This window comes from Rissa tridactyla, chromosome 13 (genome assembly GCF_028500815.1).
Source record: "Rissa tridactyla isolate bRisTri1 chromosome 13, bRisTri1.patW.cur.20221130, whole genome shotgun sequence".
NCBI lineage: Eukaryota > Metazoa > Chordata > Aves > Charadriiformes > Laridae > Rissa > Rissa tridactyla.
The window spans coordinates 14,732,948-14,744,856 of NC_071478.1; the positions used below are offsets into that span (position 1 = coordinate 14,732,948).

Genomic DNA, 11,909 nt, shown 5'->3' on the forward strand with positions numbered 1-11,909 from the left:
TGCGGCGAGGGGTGCGATGCCCTTCCAGGTGCCGAGGACTCTGCCTTCACCTCCTGCCCCGCGGCATCCCCATCCCTGCCCGCATACGGCGCCCACGGGTGGGGGTCGGGGCGGGGGGTGGGGGGCTCACGGCACAAAGGGGGCCGCTCCTTCCCCGTGGCAGAGGCTAAAAATGCAGGTTTAAGGGGAAACCAGGATTGACGGCGGCTTTTCTGCACAGGGAGAGACCCCGCCAGGCCCTGGGCGATGGGATGGATGAATTATTTTTCAGCAAGGAGTAAAAAGAGAAGTACCTTTTTATTACAGATAAAAGCCTCTTATGTTTCTAGAGAGCAGAAGGCAGCCCCGCTGCGGGACAGGCACGCGGGCGGGTACAAAGCGCTTGGTGCCAGGAACATGGAGCTGCTGCAGATCCTCTTCTTCCTCCCCCTCCTCCTCCTCCTCTTCCTCTTCCTCCTCCTCCTCTGGCTCCCAGGAGGGAGCTGGAGGTCAGTAGCAGTGCGCGATGGTCTCCATGTTGAGGAAGCGAACGTGCATCTTGGTTTCGATGTCGATCCCCTGCCACATCTGCAAAGGGGAAGGGGGAGAGCGGGGCCGGGCGGGGGCTCGGCTCGGTGCCAACGCCGGACACCCAGCTCCCTGCGACCACCCGGAGGCGAGCAGGGATGCCACCAACCTTAAGGAAGTCTTCGAAGGTGATGCCCTCGTACACCTGGTCCGGCCCCTGTGGAGAAGCAAGAGAGAAAACTTTACGGCTGCCCCACGCCAATGGGGCAGGGGCCTCGGGGCACGGCGTCACCAGGGGGTTGGGTCCCTTGGGGCTGTGGGTCATGGCTCCCATGGGCGCACTGTGCCCCACGGCCAGCCCAAAACTGGTTCTCAGAACCACCACGGCTGCAAGAAGCTGAAGGCCCAAGCACTGAGGGTGGTGCTTTGCGGGGTGCTGTTTGCTCACCCCCCCTTGGCCTCTATAATGGAAAAGAAAAACCCTGAAAGCTGCTGCCTGCGAAAAAAACCTCTCTGCCCAAAGCAGCCCGGGGACAGGGGAGATGCCCCGGGCAGGACGGACACGCTCCAGCCCCATTTTTGATACCATCACAGCGCCGTTGTGCCACGATAGAGCAAGGAACCGGCTCCCACCATTTGTCCCACACAGATGCTGGCTGCCTCCATCATGGCCCCGTCGGCGATGGACCGCGCCGACTCCTTCTCCAGGTGGGGGTTCCCCGACAGCAGCTCCTCCACCACCTATGAGGCAGCGGGGTCAAAGCCGGGGCCGGGAATTCGGTGGTGACGGGACGGGAGGGACCATACGTTACATTTCTGTATTCCTGCAGTGTGATCTTCCCGTCGTGGTCCGAGTCGTACATGTGGAAGAGGACTGGGAGGGAGGAGAGGAGCGCGGCAGGGTCAGGGGAGCCCCGTCCCGCCGTGTGTGTCCCCCCCACCGCCTTCCCCGGCCCTGGGCTTTGGACAAGGCTCACATTTGAGTTTCTCTTTGCGGAAGCGATCGAGCTGCTCCTCGTCCATGTTCATCTCGATGGGTCTGAAGTAGGACATGATGGTCAGGAAGTCTTCGAAGTTTATCTCATCCGCCAGCCCGTCCGACTCCTGCCGCAGGTTCCTGCCGAGAGCGGAGCCACCGCTGACGGGCAGCGAGACACACACCCCTCCCCGGCCGCCTGCTTCCCCCCCGCCGTGCATCCCTCAGCAAAGCTTTAGGACTGGGGTTTCCTCCCCCGGCTCCATCCCAGCCTTTAGGGAGAAGATCTTTGCCCCGCCACGTCCCGCTTTCAGAGGATAACCCCGTTTTACCTCCCCCTCCCCCATCATGGTGCCGGGGGTGTCCTCACCGCTTGTCGAAAAAGGCATGGACGATTTTCCCCCTAATTGGGTTGAACTCCAGGTCGGGGATGCTGTCGAAATTCTCCTTGCTGCAAAGGAACCAGAGAGAGAGCCCGAGGCGTGAGGGAGGAGGGAGACGCTCGGGCGCTCAGCGAAGGGCTGCGACAGAAGCCCCAGCCCCATTCTTGCAAAGCAAGCATGGAAAAAAAAAAAAAAAAAACACCCCAAAAAAGAGAAGTTTTTACATGAAAACCCCTATTTGCCTCAATTCAGCCTGAAAGCCAGCTGTGCTGCCGCCCGGCTCTGTGCTTGGTGCCGCAACAGGGGATTTTTTTTTTTTTTTTTTTTTTTCCCCGTCCCCGCTAAAATGGGGTTTGGGGAAGCTTTGGGACACGGCGGCTCAACCTGCAAACGGCTACCATGGTTTTCAGAGCCTTTTCCCAGGAATAACGTCCCGCACGGGGCTCGACGAGGCGAGGGAAAGGAGCTTCCGCCGTCCACCCTCCCCTCAGCTTCCCCTGCCCTGCGCCGTCCCGCGTTGTGCTGCGCCGGCACCGGGCTCGGCCTCTGCCCGTCGCTTGCTATCGACTCTTTATTACAGCAAAGAAATAATCTCCTGGGGGGGGGGTCAGAGGGCAGCTGGGCTCCCTGGCCCCCCCTGGCTCCTCGTGTGGCTGGTGAAGCCGGCAGGACGTGCCGGAGCTTTCCCGAGGACGCAGAATTCGGTGCGAGGAAGGGGATGACAAACGCCACCGTAGCTGCTATGTAGGGACATCTCCCCCCTCCCCCCGCCACCCCCGGCCCCCAAAACTCATCTTAAAGCCAGGGGGAAATGGGATGCTTGGCAGGAGCGACCCTGCTCTCGGGCCGCTGCTTCACCGCTCCTTTCCCCTCGTTTCTCCGCGCCGCCACGCTGCAGAGCCCCAGGCCAGCACGGCCCGGGGACGGCCGGGAAGGACACGCGCGTCCCCACAGCCCGGGGACCCCCCCAGCCCCCCAGTCCCCGGCATTGGGAATGGACGGGCCGTACCGGATCGTCAGCTGGTCCCGGCTCAGCTGCTTGAATCGCCGGTGTAAGTGCTCGATCTGCTCGGAGGTGACTGTCGGGGGGGGGAAAAAGAGGGAGGTGACAGGGGTCCCTGGGCACAGGGTAGCCCCCGGGACACCCCCCTGCAGAGCTCACGTCCTGCCCAGGGACACGAGGAGACTGGTGGGCACCGAAAACTGTTGCAAAACTCATTCCCTGGGGACACCACCGAAGCCCACCCCATCCAGCAACAGCCAAAAGGCCCCCACATCCCCACCCCCCCCACCCCCCCCCCCAGCAGCAGGGCAGGGCCTTGGGCACTTCTTGACACGGTTGTCCCCATCCCCAGTCCCCTTTGGTGGCTCTGTGCAGCCCCCCAAGGGCCATCTGGCTGCGTTGGGCCCTTGGTCACAGCAGGGGGGTGACACCAAAGGCTGGTTCATCACCGTTCCTGGTCTACAGAAACTCCCATGGTCCAGACTGCAGGGGATGGCACAGCACGGCACAGGATGGCATGGGATGGCACGGGATGGCATGGGACGGCACAGCACAACAGGATTCTACACCCCCCCCCCCCCCCCCCCCCCCCCCCCCCAGTTTAGGCTCCTCAGTAGCAGAGCCTTCAAACAGGCTTGACCATTTCATTTGGGGTTTCTTGGTGCACGTGCAGGGAACGCCTCTGGACATCTCTCCTTGCAGCAGGTTCATGCGCTCATGCCCACAGCCGTGCCAGGCCATAGAAAATAACATTAAAACCCAAAAAAAACCCCAAAAAACCCCACAATGCCAAAAGCCACCTGTGTCTTGCCACCAGGGGCAAGGAAAGGCTTAACATGGAGGAGACGCATCGGCACCCGAAAAGCAAAGCCGGGCTTTGCAATCGCTGCAGGGAAGCCCCAGACCACGGGGGTGGACGCTGCCTCCCCCAGGGAAGGGGCAAGGGCTGGAAGCGGGGTGCCCATCAGCCTTGCTTGGAGCCCCATGAGGTTACAGCACGAGGCTCAGCAGCATCTTTTCACCTCCTTAATCCCGAACCTGGTTATTTTATAAGGACGGTGAGACCCTGGCCCAGGTTGCCCAGAGAAGCTGTGGCTGCCCCATCCCTGGAGGGGTTCAAGGCCAGGTTGGCCGGGGCTTGGAGCAACCTGGGCTGGTGGGAGGTGTCCCTGCCCAAGGCAGGGGGTGGGAACAAGATGATCTTTAAGGTCCCTTCCAACCCAAACCATTCTGTGATTCTATATTTTTTTCCCCCCGCTATTCTCTATAGGCTGTATCCAAGCTCCACAAACCCCTGAAGATGCACCGAGCCCGACGCTCCGGTGCAAACACTGAGAGCAGCCATTCCCAGGAGCCAGGGAAGCTGCTTTCGGCTCTGTTTGCAGGAGCTGGTGGCGTCTGTCAGGCACCAGCTGGACCCACACCCTCGCTGGAGCCACGGCCGGAGCCGGGCACGGGGCAGGTCCGCGCCAGCCTCCGCTCATCAGCCTTTCCCGGCGGCACGGAGAAAGATAAAAGCACGATAAAGTCTAATTGAGGGGTTGCAAATGGTGAATCGCCGCGGCTGAAAGACAACAGGCCAATGTTGAGCTCTGGTGCTGGCTCCCTCGCTCGCTTTTATGATGTTTAAATAATGTCCTTTGGTTGTGAGCGCTGTTTCACAGCCTCGAAATAGCAGCTGTATGGATGAGCCCGGCTGAGCAGTCACAGACCTCTAGTAATGGACTGGAAAACCCATCTGGGCTCGCTGCTGGGGCTCGGTGTCTGCCCCGCGGCTTGCTCGCTCTCTGTGCTGGCAGCCGCCAGCCCCTTCGCAGGATGAGGCCGTCTAAGCCCCCGCACTAAGTTTTGGGGTGCCCCCTCCGAACTCGCAGGCTCTCAGGCGGCGATGCCCGGCTGCACGGCACCACGACTCACCCCTATGACGTTCTGGCTCGTGCCCTGCTGTCACACACACACACACACACACACACACACACACGTTCTCAAACTTTCTCTGGACTTTGCTTTCCAATTTCGGCCACAGAGAAGTGACCTTTCGCTTTTTCCCTTGACGACATCGCCCGTCACCATGGGAGCCGCTGGGCCACCGAGCCTTCAGCATCTGGGACTCGGTTGCGCGCCAAAAATCTTGGATCGCTCAGAAAAACGTCCCCAACACTGACATGGCGAAAAACTGGGGTCACTGGCTGGATGCTCACGGTCGGTCCAGCCCCGCTCCCCATCCGGCTGCCAGGCAAAGAGAAAGGCTCTTCCTCCCTCTTTCCCCAAACCCGAGTCTTCCTCCCCCGGGGTGGGCTGGGGTGCAGGCAGGTCTCCTGATGCTGCGAAGGGCGGCAGCGCTCGGCTGCTTTCCAGGAATACAAAAGCTGCACCTGCACAAAGGGCAAAGGCTTTCCTGCGAGAAGGGTTGGCTCAAGGGCGGCAGCGGCTGCTCGCGTGGCTGAGAGACAGCCTCAGCGCTCTGATGCTGCAGGGCCCGTGTCCAAGCCCGGCGACCTACGCTATAGGGGAAAAAAAAAAAATAAAAATGAGTATTTAAACCCAAGGGCGCTGGGTTTGCTCTTTCTCAGCCTCCGGTGGTTTGTGCTGCTTGAGCAAAGGGCATCCCCCGGGGAAGGGACGCACCGGAGGGGCTCAGCCCCCCCATCGCTGCCCTCCCTGTGCCGCGGTTCCCCGCGCTGGACCGGCCGGGAAAAGACCACACCGTCCCGGGAAGAGCCACCTCAGCACCAGGCACACGCCGCTGCTGCAGCTTGGCGACCAAACACGTGGCAGCAGGGATGGGAACTGGTCCCGATGGCCCTGAGCAGGCAGTTTGGGGGTGCCCTTGCGGTTTTTTGGGGTTTCAAGCACTGGGGAGAAGGCAAAGGACCGTGCCATGGACACACCTCGGGAGCCCTGCCCTGTCCCTGCTCCTCCCAAGGGACCAAGGGTGACTGCGATGCCCTCCACGAGCTTGTACCGCAGCAGCAAGCCTGGAAAAACAAAATTGCCTTCCCCCCAGCAGCCACAGCACAGTGGGAGCCCCGCGTGCACCCCGGTCATGGCAGGGGGGGGCACCGCCCCCTGAAATCTGGTCTCGATGAGACTTTTTTTTGGGTGTTGCCTTTGCAAACCCTTCCCCAGGACTGATTCACGGGCGCAGCTGGGCGCGAGACCGGTGCCTCCCACAGGCAGGTGCCAGAGAAGGGCCCCCGGGCAGCGCGCCCCAGGCCAAGGCGGTCCCCAAAAACCTCCTCCCACCCCCTGGGCTCCTGCCTGTGGCATGGGGGGGCTGAGTCCACCCCTGGGTGCCCGGGGAGGAGGAGGAGCGGGTCAGTGGCAGCGTGGGGAGGGTTGCTGGACCCCCCTCCCCGACCCTGAGCTGGGGCAGGTGGCAGGTCCCCAGAGCTGCCTCCCTCCATCCCAGCCCGCTCTTGGTACCGCAGGAGCCGGAGGAAGCCGGCAGGAGCACCCCCATCTCCGTGCCCACGTCCTGGGGCGTCCCGGAACGATGACATTTCCCAGGAGGGACACGACCACCCCGTGTCCTGTGCACCAAGCCCTGCTCGGAGCCCTGGGTCACATCCCTGCTGCAAAGCCCTGTCCCCGGCACTGCTGGGTGTTCGTTACGGGCCGTACCGGCCCCGAGAGCATCGCTGGGAGAGGGGAGACGGTGGGGAGACGGTGGCTAACGGGCAAAACAGTGACACGGGGACAATGTCGTGCAGCAGCGGCGTGGGAGGGCAAAGCCTGGCTGGGGGCTCACACGTGTGTGCGCTCGATGCCCCGGCTGCCAGTGGTGCGGCACCGGGGGGGTGCGCGGGAGCATCCCTGCGGGTGACATGGCTGCATCCCCCCTCCGTAACCCCTGGCGACATGCCAGCACCCCTGGGTAACAGGCCTACCGTCCTCCCCCATCACCTCCATCCCCCAGTGACATGCCAGCACCTCTGGGTGACATGCCTACATCCCGCCCCCCCTTCCCTGGCGACATGCCAGCACCCCCGGGTGACATGTCTACACCCCCCCCCCCCCCCACTCCTTTTCAGCCCTCCGTGCCTCGGTGACATGCCAGCACCCCTAGGTGACATGCCTACGTGTCCCCCCCCCCCCCCCGCCCCGCCCCCTTTCAGCCCTCCATCGCCCGGTGACATGCCTGCAGCCCCCGGGTGACATGTCCTGCCTCCCCCCCCCCCCCCCCCGCGTGACATGTTCCCTGCAGCCCGCCCCCCCCCCCCACGAGTGACATGTCCCCTGCAGCCCGTGTCCCCCACCGGGAGGGGGGTGGGTGCCCGGCGGTGGGGCAGGAGCGCTCCGGGGGGGGGGACGGGACGGGAGGCAGCGGGCAGGGCCCGGCCAAGGTGCCCCCGGTGCGGGCTGCCCCGGTCCCGGGGAGGGGGGGCGGTACTCACAGCCGGTCCTGTCCGCCAGCTCCCGCATCTCGGCGGGCACGGAGTGCGCGGAGCCCATGCCGGGCCGCTGCACCGGCCGCCGCCGCCGCCGCCGCTTATAAGGGCGGGCGAGGCGGGGAGGGAGGCGGCGGCGGCGGCGGCGGGGCTCCCCCGGGTCCCTGAGCTCCCCGCCGCCGCGCCGTCCTTAGGTTCCAGAGTGAACAGCCCCGCCAGCGGGCCGGCGTGCAGGGGACACCCCCCCCCCTTCGGAGCGGGGGCGGCTCCCCGCTGTGCTGGTGGCACTTGAAGGCACTCGTGGCCCTGCCGGACCCAGACAGACCCAGGTGAAAGGCAGGGAGAGGCCCCCGTATCCACACAACCCCCCCCCCCCCCCCAGCCTGGGGTCTCCCTCCAGCAGAACCCCCGCTCCCACAGGAGCCCTGCGGCTTCCCCCCTCCCTGGCTCTGCCCAGGGACAGCGGAGGCCGGGAAGAAAAAAAGCGGGGAGAGAGAGGGGTAGAAGTAACACCGCGTCCCCCCAAAAGAAACCCAGCCCTCCTCAGGGCCAGAGGCGGTGTCTGGCACCCCAGGCGGTGCCGAGGGGGTGTTTGTGGCACCCTCTCTCTCGCTGCCAGCCCGTAGTCGGGCACTGGCAGGGACACATCCACCTCCCCCCAGCGCAGGGGAAGAGCAAAACGCTTCCAAGAGACACCGCAGCGGTTCCGCAAGAGACAGGCAGCTCAGGACGCAGAGCGCGCTACGGCAGCAGGGAGCAAGTCAGGGTCATTTATTTTTTTAAAGCCGAATAGAAACAGGAAAGGAACTGAATAATTTCCAAGCTCCAGCTGTCCCAGATCCAATAAAATACCTGCTTTAAAAGAAATAAAATAAAAAAATAAAAAAAAAAAAAAAGAAAGGAGAGATGTCCCCATCCTGCAACCTCTGCTGTCAGTGTCAGGGTGACCCTGGGGCTCAGGGACCCTTCGGGCCTGGGACAGATAATTTTTCATCTACTGTGTCATTTTGCCCAGCCCAGGCAAGAGGAGGTGGGTGGGAGAGAGGAGTAACACAAGCACCGCTCTGTCCTTGCCCAAGCAGCCAGTCCCTGGCTCCTTGTGCAGGGAAGAGCCAGGCCCATGGAACTGTGACATCCTTTGGATGCTCGAAACAATACCCTGAGCAACCTGGCGTGAATGTGATGGTGGCCTGGAAGGGACGAGAAGAGGCCCAGGGGTCCTTTCCTCCCCTCGCCCTCCTGCGCTCGGTGGCAGAGCCCCGGAGGATGCAGCTCTCTGGCTGGCGCACAGGGCTTCGGGGGTCTCTCTTTTTCCTGTAAAAGTTGGTGACAAACTGCCACGGTTCATCACCAAGGCCTCAGGCCCTGCCCTGGGGACTGTCGGGACACTGTGCCTGTGTCGGGATGGGTGCAGAGGGGATGGAAGATATCCCAAGGGGCTGCCGCACCGTTACCTGTCCCTCCCCTGCCCCAGGGAACAGCCCCCTTGCTGATCAACTCTTCAGCCTCCCTCAGGAGCAGCAGCACATCAAGACATGGTCCCATAAGGGAGGACAAACCTCCCCGAGGAGGCTGCTGCCCTCACTCCCTGCTCGGGGGAATCTGGGAACAGAACTTTATAGCCCACCGGAGCCCCCAAACCCCGTGGCACTGCTCAAAACCAGCCCGTGCCTGCTGCTCAGCTCTCCCGGCCATTTCCCCCGACGACCCAGGCAGTGATGACCGACCCAGGCAGCGCCGACCGCTTCTCCTTGCCCCCTCCCAGCCTCCTCTTTCCCCCAACTCCGTATTTTTTTTTTTTCCCTTCGCCCTCCAGAAAGCCATTTTAACGTGAGAGCACCCTGGCTGTTCGGTCCACAGGACTCTGCCCCCAGGTGACTCAGGACCAGAGGACGTTGGTACTGCACCAGACCACCCAGGACAGCCCTGCTCAGTGGGATGGCGGGGGACTAAAGGCGGACAAGAGAAGGGCAGCAATTCCACCTTCTCCAGAAAGAAAGACATCCCTTCTCCCTGCACAGATACGACAGGACAAATTGCGATGTATACGCATATGTATCATCTTTAACATACGTACATCCACACAGACCTGGACATTACTCACGGACACAAGGAATGTTTGGGATCCACTGCTGTCTTCTTGGGCAAATGGTGACTGCAGAGATGCCTGTGCCGCCAGGAGGGACGAGGGGGGACAGAAGAGCCGCCTGAGGCACAGGGAAACTCCCGATGTGACCTCCATCAACCCAAAGAGGTGTTTCCCATCTCTGCTGGACCCGGGAACTGATGTGCATCTCAAGAGGTTGCTCAAGCAGGGACAGAGAGGCATCCTTGTGGGGTTCTGAGTTTTCCCTGGCCATCCTGGATACTTGGAACGAGGCCTCCCAGAGCTGCAGGTACTTAATGTGGGAATTCCTCCCCCCTGAGACCAAAGATTTGACCCATTGCATGCGACAGAGCCTGCCCCACAGGCAGCAGCAGGACACGGAACGAGGTGGCCAGCACGCCTAAGCAAACAGGATAAAAAGGGGGAGCTTTTACACACCATTTCCTTTGGTTTGGTCTCACGCCCCAAAATGGGACTGATGTCCTACTGAAATGCTTCCAGTCTCTTTCAAATTTGGCACGTACAAAGCTGTGTCTGTGCTCCCCGGGCGACACCAACACCCACATAACCATGCGCTGACATGGTCTGCACAGCAAAGCAGACAGGCAGACCTGCCCGAGGACACGGCTCCTCTATAAAACGTTTGCCGAAGGGATGAGAGGTTTTAGTTACAGGGCTGGCTGGGCGGCCTCGCGTACTGAAGTCACTTGCAGCGCGTCTGTCCCCTTATTGCACAGTAACGCTCCCCTTATTGCACCCCACGCAAAAAGGGAAATGGGTAAGAGTCCGTGGGTGGGGGGGGAAGCCTGCGTGAACCACAGCTCCCACGCCTCCTCCTTGGCCAGACTCTTTGCAGGGTACAAACATAGGGTGGCCCCCGAAAGATAGGTGTAACAGGCTCTGCTAACTACTCTGGCACCCCGTCTTAAAAGTACACAGCACTTTTTCAAGGGGGTTAGATATACATTGTCCAGCACCAGTTTTCAGAGAAACTTTGGAAAGCTTTCTGTTGACTTTCTGTGGTTTTTTTTTTTTTTTTTTTTTTTTATGGCACGATTCTACCTGGCATTAGAGTGCCCGTTTGGCAGGGGGGGGAGCATAAAGCCCCAAGAGGCTGACCGGTATCCATGCTGTCACAAAACCAGCCTCAAAGCCGAGGCTGTGAACGGGGAGCCCAGGCGCTGCTCCTGCACACCTCATCTCAGCTACAGGCATCCACCTTGAGATTCAACAGTCCCATTCCCAACCTTCCAGACCTGCTAGGAATCTTGGGATCTGCTTTCAACCCTCAAAAAGGGTTGGAGGGTTGGGGTCTACTCCAACCCTCAAAACCAAGAGATGGATTTTAAGATTTTTGCCTGACGATTCCCTGCCCTGCTTCCACTCGCATCCATTCTGCTTCCGTAGAAATTCTTCAGTCTCTTCCTCCTTCCCGCCCTCCAAGTTCATTTCAGTAGAGACTTCTTGAAAGACATAGTTCTAGGTGGAGTACAGCACCTTCACCATTCCTCAGCACTAACCACGCCAGGCCGTTCTCCCTAAAGCACCGAGATTCCTGCAGACCACCACCACTCCGCTGGCAAAAGGGCTGGGCTTTCAGTATTTATTTCTCATATTTAATCAGTGCTCAGTATTTCAATAGGATGGCATGCAGTTCAAGCATTCTTTTAAGAAGAGGGCTGTGTGATTTCACGTGGCAGTACCCGAAGTGCTATAATAGGCTAAGAGCATCCACCTAACTCTACGGTACCTAATGCTCATCTCTGACATAACTACTGTATTGCAACTGGACAGTGAGAGGAGACTCTAGAGACATCTACAGAGATGTTGCTTCGGAAACTCACACAGGTATGCAGGCTCTGTGTATGCACAAACACCGCATCACGCTGCACCCCATAATACCTGAACCCAAGGAAAACCTTTTCTGCAGTGGTTCTGTCCGGGTTTTTAAGTCATGGTGAAATTCATGTGCCTTGAGCTGCTAAAGCTCTTCCCTTCTGGGCAGCGGAGTATGCGCTCCCCCAAAATCCGTCCTCTTTTGGCAAAAAGGAAGAAGGCCTCAGGCTGCAGGAATTAACATCTCTCTTCCATACACGGTTTGGCTGCCTCCAGGGTTGGCCAGTTTCCAGTCACGATCCCACCGTATTGCATAAATACCTATAGGTTGGAGACGGCAGTGAGTGGAAGCTCCCCATACATCAAAGTCATACCGGCACTGACCTCAAGGCTTCCATGAAACAGAGCCACAAGGTTCAAAATCCTCCTGGGAGCACTCACGGCTGTGCCGCAGATCCTGCCTTGGACATACACGATGAACAGACCAAAAAACAAGGTAAGAACATGGACTGAGTGTGTTTAGCAGGCATGAAGACGCACTAGAAGCTCATCTTCTGCATTAGGAGAGTTTGTACCATCAGCGAGGCGGCCAACCGGACCACAGCGTTACCACTGCGCTTGCCACCCCTGGAAGCCTAGCTGGTTTGGGTTTTGCTGCCAGGGCTCTTTCCCAGGCCCATAAGGATATTCAGAATCGGAATGGTAG

At 60.3% G+C, this 11,909-nt stretch overlaps 1 protein-coding gene across 2 annotated transcripts; it reads right to left on the bottom strand.

Moving 5' to 3' along the window:
• Positions 1–278: 278 nt before the first annotated feature.
• TESC (tescalcin) lies at positions 279–11,834 on the bottom strand. 2 transcript variants are annotated; one of them, XM_054219849.1, is made up of 9 exons: positions 11,270–11,834; positions 9,365–9,767; positions 2,876–2,945; positions 1,854–1,934; positions 1,485–1,624; positions 1,320–1,381; positions 1,141–1,248; positions 677–724; positions 279–567 (listed from the first exon to the last, which is right to left on the bottom strand). In XM_054219849.1, exons 2-9 carry the CDS (start codon positions 9,708–9,710, stop codon positions 490–492), a joined length of 933 nt encoding a protein of 310 aa, XP_054075824.1. In that variant the 5' UTR covers positions 9,711–9,767; positions 11,270–11,834; the 3' UTR covers positions 279–489. The 2 variants fall into 2 exon arrangements, with proteins under 2 accessions (XP_054075824.1, XP_054075825.1); XM_054219850.1 differs by lacking the exons at positions 9,365–9,767; positions 11,270–11,834 and adding an exon at positions 7,267–7,397.
• Positions 11,835–11,909: the final 75 nt, after the last annotated feature.

Coding starts and splice junctions, on each gene's coding strand:
- TESC (XM_054219849.1), bottom strand. CDS start 9,710: ATGCAATGGGTCAAATCTTTGGTCTCAGGGGGGAGGAATTCCCACATT. Junction 2,946..9,364: donor CCCAAACATTCCTTGTGTCC/GTGAGTAATGTC, acceptor CCCCCCCGACAG/TCACCTCCGAGCAGATCGAG. Junction 1,382..1,484: donor CCGCAAAGAGAAACTCAAAT/GTGAGCCTTGTC, acceptor CCTCCCTCCCAG/TCCTCTTCCACATGTACGAC.